The sequence below is a fragment of the Vipera ursinii genome (assembly GCF_947247035.1).
Source record: "Vipera ursinii genome assembly, chromosome: 1".
Lineage (NCBI taxonomy): Eukaryota > Metazoa > Chordata > Lepidosauria > Squamata > Viperidae > Vipera > Vipera ursinii.
This window is the reverse complement of record NC_139512.1, coordinates 149,394,138-149,413,435: the sequence shown is the minus strand read 5'-3', so window position 1 is coordinate 149,413,435 and position 19,298 is coordinate 149,394,138. Positions and strand designations below refer to the sequence as shown.

The window sequence follows — 19,298 nt, the reverse complement described above, 5'->3', positions numbered from 1 at the left end:
AGTGTTATGAACTGATTTTTACATATCCTATTTTCCTCCTTTCCAGATACCTAAGTTTGATAGCATTGTCGCTGCATCCCAAAATTACAATTAAATGGCACTTTTACACGGTTCAGACTAAATTTTTGAAAAAAGAAAAAAGGGCCCTCCTGTAGCCAAATTCAGTATGTTGAACTTCCACATGACAAATAGCCTTTCTGCTGGCTTATTTTGAATTTTATGGAGTTTCTTTGCCTCTCCCTGGCAGAGGTCTCCATGCAGTTAATAAAGTGACGCCTTCTATGTTGCCATAAGAAGGGTTCTGGGTCCAAGACTGCAATTAAAGGCTTTTTCAGAAAGATGAGATGCAAAGTACATGCTTAAAGATGTGCATGGCTTCTTTGCATGCCCACCCAGTACAATGGTATGTGCAGATTGGATGGCTGTACAGCATACAAGCTGAAATGTCCATCTCCGCATAGAAGTAACAAATTAACAAGCACTGCTATGTTAATTGCATATTCCTAAATTGCATGCAAATGCATGTAAGAGATTTTGCATGAATCCTGGGCATCAGATTTCTGAAAATAAAGCTTTTTATGCTGTAGTAATCAATGGGAAAAAGTACTAACAAATAGTGAGCGTGTTACTCTTGAAATAACTCTCTCTTTCTCCATCTTGCTACAAACTCTCAAACTTATTTTTCACTGGTTATTGTGATATGTATGCTTCCAACACATTTTATTAATATAGCGTGCACTGGAATGATTTTTCCATTAACATTGGAAATTCGGTCATTTTATATGGTGTTTCTTCACTAAAAATTGGGGACTAAAACATCTCCTTTCAAACTTTAGGCATTTCTTATGTCACAAAAGCAAATACGTTTTGGAATGAAGATTATAGATTATCATTAATAGTCTTCAAAAATGAAGTCTTAGGACAATTGTGACTCCTATTTAGCTTTTGGGCTTGGACTGTCCACACCAAATTTACATCCTTCTTAACCAGCAAGCAATAAACTCAACATAAGGACACAACACTATCTACCTTTCCTGATTTAATACTTTCTTTATATAGCATTAGTGGGAACATCATATTTTTATTTGAATTCCAATTTATCATAGACTGAAACACAAATATGGCACAATTGAAAATACAAAATATACAGTAACTGGGAATAATTTTCAAGTGCCTTAAGAACATTACAAAATCTTCATGATTCCTCCCTAATTGAGTTGGTTGAGAATTTTGGTTTAGATAAGATCTGTAAGTTTAATGAAATTCAGGAGGTGGATGAAATTATTTGACTGCCTGTGTATTTATTCTCTGCTTCTGCTGTAAGTGTAAATGGTCCATATAACAACAGATATTGAGCATAATTTTAAAGTGTTGCTATAGTCTTCATAGCATGCTGTGGTTATCATGTTCAAGTGGAAGATAATGCATGAATCTGAAATAATTTCTCTGTATTTTAGTACTGCCAAATATGTCGAAAAGGAGATAATGAGGAACTACTGCTTCTCTGTGATGGCTGTGATAAAGGCTGCCATACATACTGCCATCGGCCCAAGATCAGTACTATTCCAGATGGTGACTGGTTTTGTCCTGCCTGCATAGCAAAGGTAATAAGAATTGGAGATAAAGCTGTATACTTTTCCCCTCAGCTGACTGCCATGTAATTATTGTGCCTAAACTACAAGACATGGTACCTTCTAATTTATACATTAATATCTTGACTACTCATAGATGTCTCTGAGGTACAAGAGAATACACCTCTTTGACTTACTAAATCAGTCTAAGTCTAATACATGGATTTTTGTTGTTGTTAGCTGCGAAGTCGTGTCCGACCCATCGCGACCCCATGGACAACGTTCCTCCAGGCCTTCCTGTCCTCTACCATCTTCTGGAGTCCATTTAAGCTCAACATGGATATTTAGAAGTTTATTAATGTTTATTAAAGTTTATTAATGAAAGACTAGAATTAGGATGGCCTGCTCCATGCACTGCATGGAGCCGGACAGTGGTGGGATTCAAATATGTGAGCAGCCGGTTCTCTGTGTGGATACTACTTTCGGAAGTCCATTCTGGGCCTGGGCAACAAACAATTAGCTCCCGGTTCTGCCAAAGTGGCTGAATCCCACCACTGAATGTGGATGACAGCATTTAAGGACTTTCCCAGTGACTTTACAGCAGCTCTGTTGAGTCCTTGATTCCTGCCTTTCAAGAGGATACATGTACTTTATGTTATTGCTTCCAAGTGCTTGTCCCTGCCAGCGAGCCTCAGGTGGCTCCTTAACATACCAAGGACCATCAGAAGATAAAGTGGCAGTATTAATTTCCAACTTGCCAAGGAGAGGGTTATTGCATATATGGGACTGGTAGTTGGATCAGAGGCCTTCACAAAACCTCTTATAACCCAGACTTAAATTTAGTAGGAGCTACGGTCAGCACTTCTTGTCCCTGGAAATTTTGAATTGGGAGTTGATATTGTGAAACACTCCTTGTTACATATTCATCTCCAGTGCTGTCCTTTCGTCCGCATGGTTATATCGACATGTGCCATGTTCTCACAGCATAAAAGCTTTGCCCTTGAAGAAAACTGCTGATACACAGATGCTTCCTGAAAGCATCTGGTTCATAACTTTTTAAAGACATTTTTAGGAAGGTTCTGCACAGTTAATTCTTTTTAGTGTGCTTAGCCTGTGGCCAGCTGTGGTCCTCTTAGGATGAAAGCAAAATTGACAAAATCATGGTGATATATATTAAATGAAACTCAAATAGTTTGGCCACCTAATGAGAAGGAAGGACTGACTGGAGAAGAGCCTAATGCTGGGAAAGGTTGAGGGCAAGAGAAGAAGGGGACGACAGAGAATGAGGTGGCTGGATGGAGTCACTGAAGCAGTAGGCGTGAGCCTAAATGGACTCCAGAAGATGGTAGAGGACAGGAAGGCCTGGAGGAACATTGTCCATGGGGTTGCGATGGGTCAGACACGACTTCGCAACTAACAACAACAACAAAATATATTAACTAAGTTTGCTAACAGAGATAAATACATTCTTGCTCTGCTCTTACTGGTTTCTTCTCCTCCGATACAGGCAAGTGGTCAGACTTTAAAAGTTAAAAAAAATCAGATGAAAGGGAAGAAAAGTAATGAACACAAGAAAAGCAAGAAATTCCCTCTACCGGTAGAGGTGGAAGATGAGGACTCAGCATCTGTAAGCAGCTCTGTTAAAAGGGGGAAAACGGAGGCCAAAAAGAGAAAAATTGAAGATGGCATTTCTGTTAGTCCATCAAAACAGGAAAGTGTCTCCCCTGTGAAGAAAATGAAACGTGATGAATCTAAGGACTTGGCTTTATGCAGGTATTGCTTGGGTATATTAATTGTATATTTTATCTGAAAATACACTGAGGTTCTCAGGTGTGACAGGAGCTGTTTAAAATTGAGCTTGCCCTAATCTCATGCAAAGAAAGATCTGAAGGGCCCCAACTTAAGAGCAAAACAGATGAATGGAAACGCCACGTCTACTTTCCGATAGCTTCTTTCCTGCCTCGCTTCCTCACCTAATCTCCCTTCTGTTTTTATCTCATGACTTTTATTGTTTTATCAATGTACAAAATACAAAGAAAAATAAATATAGGAAATTAAGGGAAGGAAAAAGGGAGAAGGAAAGAAAATATAAGGTGGAAGGGAAGAAAGAAAAAAGCGTTGACTTCCGACTCTTTTTAGCACAGTACAAGATAACAACATTACAACCTCAACTTTTTACTTTTACATTTTAGTATATAACTAGCTATTTCTGTAACAACAAATCTATCTATTCGGCAAAACCCAAGTCAAAGTTTCATTTATTTCATCACAGGCATAAAATCCAGAAGTGATATCCAAATAAAAAACATAATTAAATATATTTTCCTCTTCGAATAAAACAATCAATTTAACCATTTCTGCTTTATCTTCCTTGCTGTGGAAATAATATGTACAGTATTTCTATTTGCACTTAATAATCTTTATAAACTATCACTATTTATACTAACAAATTTCACTGTATTCTTTCAGATTCTTTAACCTTAAAGGGAAAAATACTTTTTTCATCCATTTTTAAAAGGCTAAGCTTTTCTTTAAAAACATTTCTAAAATCACAACATTCTTATACAACTTGTTTTTTAAAAAAACGTCCTCTTAACACACATACTTTAAAGTTCACTTTCAGACCAATAACATTCCAACTCCAATTAACTCATTAAATTTGGACCATTCCCTCCATTACCCTCATAGAAAATTTTTTTCTTCTTGTATACATCCTTTTTAAAACTCTAAACTTTTCTTTAAACTATTACATCTTTTTCTTTAACTTTCTCTTAAGATAGATACTTTCAAATACACTTTTAATAATGTTTTACAAACTTTGGGAATTGCTTACGCATTATATGTAAAGGAAAAAATACATTTACAAACTTTAGATTAAGACTTTCTTTTCACTACAATTATCAGACCAATAAAAATCCATCCTAATTCCAATTGACTCATTAAGTCACTCCTTCCTGCTTGTCTTCATGGAATAAAATCGTTTTCTTGTCTGGAATGTTTGTCAAGTAGTTATAAGCTTCTCTTTTTCTCAACCTTGTTAATGTCCATGAGGAAAAAGTCCCAAACTTGTCCTTTTAAAAGTTGCAGATGTTCTTGGAGCTCTTCTTTCAATTGTGTTGGGAAGTTTATATTTAAACCATCATAATAAAAATAGGTGTCAGGTTTATATTCGAAAATTGCAATTGACTCCTCTGCATTGTCAGCTATGTGTGAAATTGTTTCGGTGGTTTGGTAACTTTCTACACATATTTGCATCTCTGAAGTAATTTGAGAAGATTTTTTTAAACATCCTTGGAGCATAGCTGATCTATGAACTGATGGATTTTATTTAAAGATTTTTCAAATACATCTCTAATAATATCTCCTCCATCTTTTTAACTCCCTCTTTAATCAAAGAATAGCTTTTTTGTAAGTCACTTAACAATTCCTGCCTAATCAGGAATCATAAAAATCAGAAAGTTTTAGCAACCCACAGCAAAGCAGACCAAACTTCAAATTATTAAAAACTAGAACCACAATTTTCTGCCCTTATATCAACTTCTTTTATTTTTATAGGTTTTATTAATTTTCAAAAATTACAATTTTTAGAACTTAGTAAACAACATGTTGTCTGAGTTCACATATTTAACATTAACTTCTTCAATATAAATCCATTCAGTACTGCACAATCCAGTATTTTTTCTTTGATCTTCCTTTATTCTCCACATTTTTTCCCTTTTCCCCTTATTAAACAATTACAATTCTTAGTACTATTGATGTATACAAAATTCGATATAGACATCTTTATATTTTACTAATATTATAGAAATAATAACAATTCATAAGTCAATATCTTGTTTTTGTGCTCTTATTAAAGTTTGATTTCCCATCAATATTTAAAGTATCTTTGTCAGTTATAATTTTCTCAATATTAATTACATTTATATAGCTAAAAAAATTATTCATACCAATCCTCCTCTTATTTTAAAATTTCCCATATCAGAAGAAAAAATGCTATTTTAATTCTAAATCATATCTTCCATTATAAAAATCTAGCTATATCTAAGGGTCATCAGTTCTTTTAATATATTAAAACAGCTATATTAAACAGATAGTGACCCCTCTGATAGATCAAATCCTCTGTTTTTTAAGTCTAACTCTTGCTTTCTTTCTTTGCCAAGCAGCTTTCCAAGCCAAGGCAATTAAATCGCCCAAGAATTTTCTTTCTATTTTTGTGAAAGCTGCTTGGCATGAGAAAGACAATTTAGGTAGAGTTTTTTTTTGGGGGGGGGAGAAACTCCGCCCATCCATATTCCCTAGACATTGCCCGCTCTATGTTCCATTTTCTAGAATCTTCTTCCTTGTCATCAGATGTATTTTGGAGAAGGAGTAAAGGGTCTTTTGTATTTTCATTGTTATAGGTAGGTCTTGCAGTATTTTATTTGTGTATAGCAGTCCATATTTCCCTTCTCCAATCTCCTCCATCTCTAGGTCGATTTCTTCTGCTTCATCCTCTGATTTCTGGTTTATTTGTTTATACTTTGTAATCGTTGTCTGGGAGCTTTCCAGTTGTAGCTTCAATTTGGAGATTTGGTCCTTTATATCATCTATGTTATTTTTATTCTCATTATGGTTTCTTTTTATGTCCTCTTTGTGTTCAAGAATTATTTGATGAATTTGCTGTAGCATAGAGAGTATTTCCTTCTGAAAGATATTTGTTTTTTCTTGAGGCATCATTCCTAGAAATCCTCTGGTATCTCCAGTCACATTAAGAGTGAAACAAAATTTCCTCTAGTTTTCTGTATATAGCCTTTATAAACCAGTCCTAATAGCAATATTTTATAGTAATCCTTTATATAAAGTATCCTGAAAATTATCAGTCAGGCAAGGTTGTAATCCACAATGTTCCCAGTGTTCAAAATGTTCAATCTCCCTGCAGCCAGACATATTCAAAAGTCAAGTTTTTCTTTCTCTCCCACTGGCTCTTGAGATTAAAAGTCCAAGCTCAGTAGATATTTATAGTCCATGAAGGTCAGGATGATAAATATGCCAAAATATTTTCCTTTATTGCCAGCTGTTCTCCCTTAAGCTGAAAGTCACCAAGCAGCCAAGGAGCTAGTTATAGTGTGCTGTACTCAAATCCACCACTAGATGTCATTCAAAGTCCATTTTCCACTCTTAAAACAAAAGGTTGATTTCTTATATTTCACCTCAGTAGGTTTTTTTTCCCCAAAGAGAAAATCTTAACAATTATCTCAGTTCTCAGATTTATCAAAGCTAGCTTTTCATTACTTTCACTTCAGTGTTGTGTATTTCTGTCTCCCATTAAAAAATTTAAAACACCGCTTCCGTTCACATCTGGAGGTTTTAAGCTTTTTGGGAGCCTTTCCCAGAAAAGTCAGTTGTAAAATAGTAAAGAAAGGATCAACATTGTCACCCAGTCCAAACATGCTGTTTACGATGTGCTAATTAAAGCTTTCGTTATTCGGTTGTCAGCAGCTAATGGCCGGCCACAGAGGTTTGGCCGGTCTTTCCCCTGCCAGTTTAGAGAGCTTTCCTTGGATCGAATGGAGAGACCGCCATCTCTCCATGATCAACAAGGCACCTCTCCTTCATTGCCTCTTCGGGGTAACTTTAGGCCCTTTTCAGGGGCCCCAGCAGGGTGAAATCGGATGTGGAAGGCAGAGCTCTGCCTTCCCATCTCTTTTCTTGCAGTGACGCAAAACCAGATGCGCAACTTTCTTTTAAAAAAAGATACTTCACACTTCCTTATTTTAGCTTGCCTTCAGCAGCCTTCTTCCTTGTTGTTTTAACAATGAAGAAATCCCCCAAATGGCAGAGATCTTCAAAAAGGACTAACAGGCTGTGGCTAAAGAGAGCCTCTTTTAGCTTAATGAAGATTAATAGTCTTTAAAAATGATTAAGAAATTAAGACTTTCGTCATAATTTACTTCCCATTTGAAAAATAAATTCCAAAAAAGCTGCTTCTTCAACCAACGAACAGATTCCAGCCCCATTCCCCAGTTTTCGACATGCATGCTACTTCAGACATAGCTCTTGAAGCTACTTGCAGATCTTTGCTGTATTGGAGGAACTTGTGGGATAATTCTAGGACTTTCCCTAATCCAGGAGATATAAACTAAAGGAATGTCGGTTCCTTCTGTTGGTAAGTTGAAAAAGCTACAGTCGAGGGAAAAATCCTTCAAGGATCCTTCCCTTGGCATGTTATCTGTTGGCCGTCTTTTTACCGGAAGTCACCTAAACTTCCTTCTGTTGTCAAAGCTTGACTGGGAGAAACAGGTTTTGGTGCAAAGTGCAGAAAGTTGGGCATAATTCAGTGCCTGATATTCATGTGGTTATTTTGATCTCTCAAATCTATACAGCTTCTGTGGTATCATTTTCATCTGATTTTGGTTTTAACTATTCTTCTCTGTCCCAAATATTTTCTAAAGATTCCTCTCTGCATCAGGTGAAGTGGATTGTAGCTAATCCCTTAATAAATGTGTTACTTTTTAATATACCATTTGACTTTTTTTGTTGATATTCATTGAAACATGAGGTGCAAAATAGTTGAGAACTGACTTGTGACTTTCTTTCTAAACATTGTTAGTGTGCTCCTGTCTGAATTGGAAACTCATGAAGATGCCTGGCCTTTCCTACTTCCTGTAAATTTGAAACATGTTCCTGGTTATAGGAAAGTTATTAAAAAACCCATGGATTTTTCTACAATTCGAGAGAAGCTGAATAATGGACAGTAAGTAAAAATCAGAGGAAGCACAGAAAAGAATCCACTTTGATTAATTAAAACCCAGATAGATTCTGATGTCTAATATTTTAGGTTGTAAAATACTATAATGGCGAACACTCAGGGCTGGCAAGGTGAGTGAGTATGTAGTACTAGTAGTTACACTGGAGATTGAAGCTTTTGTTGTTTTCTTGGACTGTGTGTATCAGACATATATCCAGTAAGGAACTATTTGATAGCTTCTGCAAGCATCCACACTGTGATGAGTATATTTTACACACACACACACACACACACACAACATGGTGTGTGTGTGTGTGCACAGAAATATTTATTCTTGTCTGTTCTGAAATAGCTGTTGCAAGATATCTGAGGTCCGATGTCAAACTCTGTTTTAAGTGGGAAAATCAATTCATTAGCTAAATTTCAAAGGGAAATTCACTATTGATGACTTCAAAAGGCAGACATGGACTCAAGATTGTTTAATTATATATTAGATCTTAGGACCACCATCAAAGAACATTTACAGAGTCAGGAAAAATGGTGTAATGGAAGAAGTACAGAATGTGTTGTACTGTTATACTGTATTATATGTTATATTATGGTGCTTTGGAAGGACGTGGTATAGTGCTTAGGGCTTAATGGAGGACCAGCAGCAGGAGGAAGAGAGGCAACAAGTATATGCATATATCGCACAATGCATATATCTGCATTTTTTTTTAAAAAAAAGAGCTTTGCTGGATAAGATCGAAGCCCACATAATCAGGTATGCAGCAGTCAGCTAAAATGCCTCTGGAAAGAGACAAGTCAGGAACATAATAGTATCCTTCCACTTATGCTTTATAATGTTTAATATTATAGCAGTATAGCCATGAAAGCTTCGTCCTGCTTGAATTATTTCAAACTCAATCAATTTATTTACCTAGCAATACAAGTAGCAACAATTGCTATAAATCACCATATGATGAATGTCCTGCTTTTACCATTCACATTTAAATTAAATCGAAATATTTTTGCATTCTCTTTTCGGTCTCTTCTCATTTAGGCTGATATTCATGGTTCTAAAATGACACAGAACACAATTGAGTAGTATTGCGAACTCAAACTTTCAAACAGTATCAGTCTGTGTTCACCTTCAAGTTAAGAAATAGCTGGGTGCGGGGTTTTTTTTGTTTTTCTTTTTGTTGTTTTGCTATTGGCAGTTTTACATCCTTTACTGTACATCTGAACTTGTATTAATCTACATTTGTCGGTTTGCAAATCAAGAAAGCCTCTTCTGTGAGTGGTGGTATGAAACCAAATTGTAAAAAAATGGAAATACAGAAGCGAGCACACCTGGCTACAGCAGTTCCATGGTATTATAGTCCTACCTTTCCATTCAGAAGTCTTTTGTTTTTGCAGGACCAAAATTATGGTGTCATGGCAGCCAGTTGGCAGGGCAACAGATTTTCACCAGAGGCCCTTCTGAATGTGGTTGCACGCTTTGTGCCTTCATGCTAAACCTGCAGTTCAGAAGCCCTTCTTAAAAGTCTTTGGGGAGGGGTATGGGAAAGGGTATAGGAAGATCAATAATAAGCAATCAAACACAAATTCCAGGACATTAGAAGCATTCTAAAAAGCTTTTAAACTTCACTGAAGGGGTGGAGGGGGCAGGAAGATCGATTAGAAATAGCAATAATGCCTTCATTTCAGGTTGAATTTGACCAGAATTGAGCACAGTACTGAAATTGAATACAATTGCAGATTGGCAAGAGGTGAGGAAGAGCGTGTACACACACACACACACACACACACACACACACACACACACGCAGAGCGAAAATAATTCACCCACTTTTTCTTTTTTTGATAACAATGTTGAACGAAGGACAAATGTGCATGACATTTTATGCGGCATAGTTTTGGCTTTTATGGAAACTACCAGTAAGGTGGAGCTTGCTGGTGGTGGATTGAAAAGACTCCTGAAAAAAACTGAACTAATTCTGGTTTCAAATTCTAATGGCAGCAATGAGATACTATTTAAACAGGAGTTTGTTTGTTATCCAATTTATATGCCACTCATCTCTCAGGGAGAAGCGTATGAGACCCAGTTTGAACTAGTGGTTAAGGCATCAGGTTCGAAAGCAGAAGATCGTGAGTTACGATCTTAGCCGTGAAAGCCAGCTGGGTGAATTGGGGCCAGTTTCTCTCTCTCTCTCTCTCTCTCTGTCCAACCCACCTCACAAGGTTGTTGTGGGGAAAATAGGAGGAGGAAGGTGCGTTAGATACATTTGCGACCTTGAATTATTTGTAAAAAAAATAATAAAGGCGGGATACAAATAAATAAATAAAAATACTGATATGGAGAAAGAAAGCAATCTGAAATACACTTGAAACTTCAGAAATTGAGCTGGAAGGGCAGTGTCACTGCAGAGATTAGTGCCTTTAGAAGCGTAGCCGGACAGAGGTAGTACGTACGTGTGGATTTTATGAATATTCTCTTAGTTCCTTTTAAAATAAATCAAGTTTTAATTTATTTTAAATTACGCAATGTTTTGAGAGTCAGTTTGGTGCAGTAGTATAAAGGTATCAGACAGTGTGTTCTAGTCCCACCTTTGGCACAAAGCCTGTTGGATAACCTTGGCTCTGTCCCTTACTCTCAACCCTAGGAAGGAGCAGGCAAGGGCAAACCACGTCCAACAAACCTTGCCAAGAAACCCACAGGGACTTGTTCAGAGAATCAGACATGACTGAATGGGGGGGGGGGAAATAATATTTGTGTACCCATTGTATTCCCCAAGAGCCCTTAAGCTTTCTTGAGAGTGTTTGTTTGGAAGTCAGGTCCTTCTGTGAGACTGATTTACTCCAATAAATATGAACTGGACTGCAGCTAAAATTTACACTGGCCACTTTTGGAACACATTCATAGCTTTGAAATGTAAGCTTATGCTTTTCATTTGTTTGATCATACCACATCTATTAACTAATTGATGCTATTAATGAGACGAGGTGGAGGTACAAGCAGTCCTCGACTTATGACCACAATTGAGCCCAAACATTCTGTTCTTAAAGTGTGATGTTGGTTAGGTGAGTTTTGCCCCGTTTTATGACTTTTCTTACCACAGTTGTTAAGTGAATCACTGCAGTTGTTAAGTTAGTAACACGGTTGTTAAGTGAATCTGGCTTCCCCATTTTGCTGGTCAAAAGGTTGCAAAAGGTGATTGCATGACCTTGTGACACAGCAACGGTCATAAGCTTGAACCAGTCACCAAGCATCTGAATTTTGATCACATGATCATGTGGATGCTACAGAGGTCGTAAATGTGAAAAATGGTCATAAGCTACTTTTTTCAGTGCTGTTGTAACTTTGAATGGTCACTAAATGAACTATTGTAAGTCAAGGACTACCTGTATAAATCTCTCAGAGGCATTTTAAATGAATATGATTCTATATGCGATCAGGACAGATCAACCTGAGAAAGCTTGCCTGTGGTAGTTGCTATGAGTGGATACTGACTTGATGGCATAGGATCAATCAATCAAAGATGAAATTATTCCACAAAGTGTGTTACCATTGTAGAGTATTGTATTAAAATTAGACGTTATTGGTTATACAGAAAATGTGTAATGGTTGGCTTTGGTAGAATGTGCTGATTTATAGCATTGTCCAATTTTAGACAAAACACTGCATTTCTCCCTGGCAGATGTCTTAGTTTCATTTTTAGATGTTTTAACGTCACATAAAATGAGTGCTGTTTTTGCTTTGTTTGTTTCAGGTATCCTAATCTTGAAGCTTTTGCTATAGATGTCAGGCTTGTGTTTGACAACTGTGAAACATTTAATGAAGATGATTCTGACATTGGTCGGGCTGGCCACAACATGAGAAAATATTTTGAAACAAAATGGACAGAGATTTTCAAAGTGAGCTGAAATGATTACAGTCCAACATGTTTTCTTAATTGAGGACAAATAAGACCAGCAATGTGAAGTGTATTTACATTAAAGTACAAGGCACATGCATAACTAATGACTGTTTTATTTTTCCTTAAGGGATCACGGGGAGTAGTGCTAATTCTTAAGGTTTCACTCCTTCAGCAACCATGGCCCTTGGTTCTTGGTTTGTGTGTTTTATCGAACTATTTTAGGTAGAACAGGGAAGCACACCCAAAGAATTTAAATGTAAGGGGTGTCATAGTGCAATAGCAATTTAAAATATATCAAAACGCACTGAATATTCAACCACCAGAGCTCTAGTTGGGGGAAAAAGTTGTATTTCCCCTTTCAATAAAATATCTATTTTTCATTTTTTTTTACTTTGTAGTTTATTTTTAGTAAATGTATTTAATTTTATGAATTATTTATGATTAAATAGCATCCAGACTCTTCGTTTTCTGTGAAAAGGAAGAATTAAAAAATAAAATAATAAAATAAAATTGCTTTAAATGTTGAAAATACAACAAGGAATGTTTTAAAATTAAACAAAAAACAAAAAACAAAACAAAGCCAAGTAAAACTGTTTACACTGATGTGCTGTAAAAAGCACGAAAAATTAAACTTTACTGTAGAGTTACAAGTACATTTATATATATGTTGCTGCATCACTTGTGTAGTTAAATTGTATTTCAAAACAGTGAAGAAAAAAATGAAACATATGTATATACTGTTCATTATTGTTTATATTAAGTCTTGTTTTAAATATGTATGATGTGTACATATTGTTTGCAGACATTATTGTTTATGCCTTAGAAAGGACTGTAGCATTTTATTTTAGTTTTAAGGTAATTACAGCTATATGGCTTGTACAGTAAGTATCCTCTACCAACACTGTGGAGTCTCCTTAATCTTTGTAGTGCCTGCCTTTAAAACAGGGTGTAGGGGATATTAGTTTTCCATTTTTCTATTTTGTTATATAATTTCAAGCCACCAGGGCCTCAAATTTGAGCATAATCATTTGTATCCATGTGGAATAAAAATGTGACAATTTCTTACGCACACAGTATTTTTTCATAAAAACATTTCCCTCCATTTGCCTTGCCACAGAAACAACAAAAAAGAAAAAAATAAAAAAATTTGTAACCACTGTGTTTTATCTACTGTGTGTTGTGGTGGCCTGTTGGAGGCAGATAGATCAGAATTTTTTTTGTACCTATGTAAGAGTACTTGAAGTTTCATTTAAAACAAAATGTTGTGGAAAAGGTAGCATTCTTTTTTTTTAGGAGTGTTATTTTTCACTAGTATTTGTGGCACGGATACAATAAAAGACTGTTTTGCAAACCAGTTTTTTTTTCTCAGTTATTTTAATTCTATGTTACTCAAACACATTTTAAGAAACCTGACATTATTAGCAACATGATTTTTTCCCCTTGCGATTGTGAATGGAAAATGTACTATATAGAACATTTGAGGGCAAAACTCATCTTTCTGGGAACAGAACATTCTGTAAAATACTGGGAATTTCTCTTTTTCTTTTTGAATAAACCAGAATATCCTGTTGTTTCCTGAAACATTCTATCCCCAGCATGCTGCCCTTTGCACATTGTTGTTTCTGTAAAAGATAGGAGTAGGAGAATCAGAGCTACAGCTTATGACCAGATTGCTTTGGATATACTTCAGTCTGGTGTTAAACTAAAATCTATCATTTCTGGAATGTCAGCTTTATAGCTGCCTGGAATTATGAAAGCTATGAAAACTATGGTAAAATTAACACAACAGTCCTTGTGTTTAATAATAATATATAGTCTATTATGCTTTCCCAGCTCCTACTTTTTTCCACCCAGTATAATAGAATTTTCCTGAAATTATCTACAGCAGTTCTAGTCGGGCACTGTTGATCTCTTATGCCTGGTAGGAGAACCATAGGGCTTTAGATTTGGAAGATTCAAGCCCACCAGTACTCTCCCTAAAACTTGTCTTGCTTCAGGAAGATGACCGATAGCTGATGTCTCACATTTACGGAGAACACCAACACTAGAGCTTAATATCTGTTTGACAACCTCAGAAAGTTAACATTGTGCTACTGTTTCAAACTCAACATACTTTAATATTTATTTGATTTATACTTTGTCTTTGTGGTCTCGCAAACACTCAAGATGACTAACATTTTTTAAAAAAAAATAAAACAATATTTTGTATGAGTGAGTGAGTGAGAATGAGCAGGGGGACAACTTCCCCCAAAATACATTTCATAACCTGGAAACTATCCAGAAGGAATTATCCCATGTGACCGTGGGATCTCTGTGTCTTGAAAGGGATCTTTTCCATACATTGGATAAGCCGGGCATGTTCATAACAGGAAAAGTGGTCATTAACGTTCAGAATTTGAAAGGTCACTATCAATACCATAAACGGTAACCAACTCAGATCTTTCAGTACAGACTGATAATGAGCCCTGTACCTTGCTCCAGTTAGTAGCTCAACTGCTACATTTTCAAACAAATTGGAAAATATAGGCACTTGTCAGAGAAAACCCAAACTGTATATAATCTGTTATATTGCACTCACTCAAAATGCAGATTACTTTTGTGATCAGAAGTAAAGCTCAGCTGTGGTACTAATATCAAAGAATTTGACTTTGCAAGGACAAATTTTTAGAGTTGTGGTTGGCACCTCTGCACCTCAGTTTTGAGGGAAACAGTGATAATTGATGTCTACCAGACACTGCACAAACTAGGGGTGCTGTGAAAAAAATACTGAGACTGTAAAGGCATTTTAAATCAAGAATGTTTGGAAATCTTTTAGTTTTTACCATTAAGAAGACTAAGCTGTCTACAGTACACAACACTTACATAGGAATGTATTTTCTTTCTGCTACTAGATTGTTAATACTTTTTGTTACTAGACTGGTGAGAATTTTGGAAGTGTGGCATTTGTACTGCATTATTTCTGGGTTATACCGTATGGTACATGTGACTTAAGAACTGATTGCCCCTGACCTTCGTTTGTTTCGCCGGGACCTAAAAACCTGGCTCTTTGAGCTATCAGGCCTGGACTGAGGGGTTTTAATGATTTTAAATTGGGATTTTAATTTTTGGGGCCATATTTAATTTTATTTTATTTTAACTTAATTTTATACTGTATTGTTTTTAAATTTTGCCCTGTAAACCGCCCTGATTCCTTCAGGAATAGGGCGGTATACAAATTGAATGAATAAATAAATAAATAAATTACTACGGCCATTTTGGTACAGTGGTTAAAGAAACAAGGCTACAAACAGGCAAATGATCAATTCTAGCCCTCCCTTATGTATGATGCCAGCTGAGTGATTTTGGGTCGGTCACTCCCTCACAGACCTAGGCAGGCGAAAAGATCAAAGTTCAGGTATTCATCAGGATTCAAGACTGACTGGAATGTGCATGAATGCACACGCATAAGCACACAAATGCTTTGAAGACAATTGTCTTCAGAAATGCCAATGCTATTTTACAAATTTTGAGGGAAGCTAGCTCAACCAGAGTGCAAACAGCAAGCTGGTCTGTTTTAGAATGCCTTATGGCAGGGGTGTTAAACTGCCAGCCCGCGGGCCGGATGCATCATAGTGAAACCGCACCCATCCTATTGCCGGCAATAGGGAAAAAAAGTTGCGATACGTTGCGACATGTCACGTGACATTACGAGTTTGACGCCCCTGCCTTATGGGTTTCGGGCAAGGAATGAATATTTTCTTTACAGTCACTGATCAGAATTGCCAACAAAAACTCATTACCAGTAAAGTCAAAACAAAAGATAAAATATTATAAATAATTGATGGTAGTTCGTCAAGGGATAATCAAATTCTGCCCTATTTTACAGGCAGTACTATATAACAAAATTTAGCTTTGTTCAAGAACACTGAGTCATACCAATCTGATAACAACTGCATAAAAAAGATAAGAATTTCCTGGGTATTTTACCAGGTAAGGAGTTATAAGGCAGATCTTTGAGTCTTTCTAGAGCAGTGATGGTTAATCTTTTGGGTTTGGCATATCAAAAATTCAGAAAATGCCTTAACTTGACTGTATCATGTCACACGCTCCCACACACACCAAACTCAAAGGAAATAATTCTTTACAATGACACAATTTCAGAGACATCCTTGTAGGTCAGGGATGCATATATTTTTCTTGGGACTCTTTCAAGAAGATTCTAAGAATTGGTGACCTTTGTTAATGGAGATGATCCAAATGAATTATTAATATCTGCAAATATTGGTTGACGGTATATTTTTTATATAAACATCTGAATTAAACTTTTTTTTCAAGAAAGGACTTAAGAAATTTGTTCAACTCTGTTGGAATTGTTTGCATAATTTTCCTGGTCTTTAAATACAGTGCTATATCATATTGTTAATGCTTCTATGTACGTGTGGATGTGTATCCAATTTTTATGTTAATATGCTTATCTGAGCATTGACAAAGCCTAAATGTAAGTGGCCACACTAAGCAGAGACCATGTGCCTAAAAGTATCCAACACAGCACCTTTTTCCTCAAAGTAAGTGGGCTTCAGCAGAATCTTTGTTCATCACTGCTGTGAAGGACAGCTAATTATTAATTGTAATAAAACTAATGTTCCCATGTTTTCTAAAAAGTCTGCAATTCATTCCTACTCTTGGACAATTAACATTTTAAGCATCAATCAGAGTCTTTAAATATTTGGTCATTCCTTCAAAGCATCCATGAACTGAAACCATCAGTAAAGGAAGTCACTGCCAGGGTCCATAGACTCTAAAACATAATTTCTCTTTTGTTTACTGCAATAGCAATAACCACATTCCAGCTGCTGCAAACATTTTGGAACTGCTTGTTCTACAGTAAACAGATTTATTATCAGTGTGATTTAAACAGAAACTGCAGAACTAGAAATATGTTTAAGCTGTATCATGACATGGAGCACATGATGTTCATTTACAGTTCAACCCTCTACATGTCTTCTCAGAAGAATGCCCTGCTGAGTTCAATAGCACTTATTCCCAGGTAAATGGGTATAAATCTTCAAGTGCACAATTGCCATAAATGACACATAAAAACAACAGAGGGAGCCCAAGGAGCAGGGGCAGCATTTACTAGCCAAAGTAATATGATGCAAAGTGTGTACTAGAGAATACAATGCTCTACAATTGTATGAGGAATCTATTCATGTTCACAAAAATAGTAAAAGATTTAATTTTATAAATATCAATACCATAGTAACTTAATTTTCAGTGCCCTAAAACCTAATGCTACTTACAAATTCACTTGGCATTCACAACATTTTTAAATATACTTGTTGTCCAACGGCTACTCCGATTATGTGCAAAGCACAGAAGAAATTTTCTTCACATTAACAAAACTTTTAACTCCAGTTGCCAGAAGGGATATCACTGATGATTAGGAAAGGACATCTATTGGGCATTTATTGGTTTGGATCTCAACACTTCCCTGTGAATATGACTCTCACTCAGACTTCCTCCACTGAAGGAAGAGATGTGTAGATTTTCATTAATTCCTTCTGTCTTCTACGGTTAGATACAGACACAGACATTCACGCACTGCAAATTTTATAGGATCAAGGACATGGAAGTATTTTATCTGTTAACATAATTCCATTGAGCGAACATTCCTAATAAGCATTAATTTGAATGGAAGACCCTGCTATTCTTTTATTTAAATATTGATTAAATTTGTTTGCCACTTATTTGCCCTTGAAGGGACTCTGGGCAGCTTACAACATTAAAAGCAACAAAAGCATAAAGAATAAATATTTCTAAAGCAATAAAAATAGAATTACCATCCAAAGTAAAGTTTTGAAGCAGGAAAAACAACAAAAATACATTTGAAATGTTACTATTTTAAATTTTAGCTCCCCTCCCCTCCCATTTCTCCAGTCATCCAATGAAGATGAATAGTTTGGGATCCAGGACAGATAAAAGGAAGCACTTCATACCACACATAGTTATACTATGGAGTTTTCTACCATGTAATGGCCACTGATATGTACACCTTAAATTATATCTGATTCACCACTATAGGAGACAGGATGTTTCCTTAGGAACTCCTTACAAATAATTCAGTAAAATGCACAGTCATTTATCAACTTTATGGATAACCACTTAAAAGTGACATTAAATCTAACACATCTTTACCCCATAAAATATTTAAAAATGTAAGTTCTGATTGGGACTCAGATTTAACTAAACATGTAAAATCTTTACATTCCTGATTATTCTCTGAGTGTCAATAAATTATACATAATTGGATCCAACCTCTTAAAGCTATTATTAACAACCATAAGGCTATTACATCATCATCATCATCATCATCATCATCATCATCATCATAAGTTGGAAGGTACCTTGGAGGTCATCTAGTCCAACCCGCTGCTCAGGCAGGAAACACTATACCATTTCAGACAAATGGCTGTCCAGTCTCTTTTTAAAAACTTCCAGTGTTGGAGCATTCACCACTTCTGGAGGCAGGTTGTTCCACTGGTTAATTGTTCTAACTGTCAGGAAGTTTCTCCTTAGTTCTAGGTTGCTTCTTTCCTTGATTAGTTTCCATCCGTTGCTTCTTGTCCTGCTTTCAGGTGCTTTGGAGAATAGCTTGACTCCCTCTTCTTTGTGGCAGCCCCTAAGATATTAGAACACTGCTATCATGTCACCCCTCACCCTTCTCTTCATTAAACTACACATACCCAATTCTAGCAACCATTCCCTATATGTTTTAGCCTCCAGTCCCCCAATCATCTTTGTTGCTCTTCTCTGTACTCTTTCTAGAGTCTCAACATCTTTTTTACATCGTGGTGACCAAAACTGGATGCAGTATTCCAGGTGTGGCCTTACCAAGGCATTGTAAAGTGATATTAGTACTTCACGTGATCTTGATTCTATCCCTCTGTTAATGCAGCCTAGCACTGTGTTGGCTTTTTTGGCAGCTGCAGTACACTGCTGGCTCATATTTAAGTGATTGTCCACCAGGACTCTGAGATCCCTCTCACAGTCACTACTATTGAGCAAGGTACCTCCTATACTATACCTGTGCATTTGATTTTTCCTGCCTAAATGTAGAGCCTT

General features: G+C 36.2%; 1 protein-coding gene across 13 annotated transcripts in view; it reads left to right on the top strand.

The window, feature by feature from the left end:
• The window catches only part of BAZ2B (bromodomain adjacent to zinc finger domain 2B), a 227,931-nt gene extending 214,380 nt beyond the window's left edge, over nt 1-13,551 (top strand). For all 13 annotated transcript variants that reach the window (XM_083370558.1, XM_083370569.1, XM_083370561.1 and 10 more), the window contains 4 exons: nt 1,458-1,604; nt 3,079-3,344; nt 8,161-8,304; nt 12,051-13,551. In XM_083370558.1, coding sequence (XP_083226684.1) covers nt 1,458-1,604; nt 3,079-3,344; nt 8,161-8,304; nt 12,051-12,204 — 711 coding nt within the window. In that variant the 3' untranslated portion in view covers nt 12,205-13,551. The remainder of the gene's footprint in view (nt 1-1,457; nt 1,605-3,078; nt 3,345-8,160; nt 8,305-12,050) is intronic.
• The last annotated feature ends 5,747 nt before the right edge of the window (nt 13,552-19,298 follow it).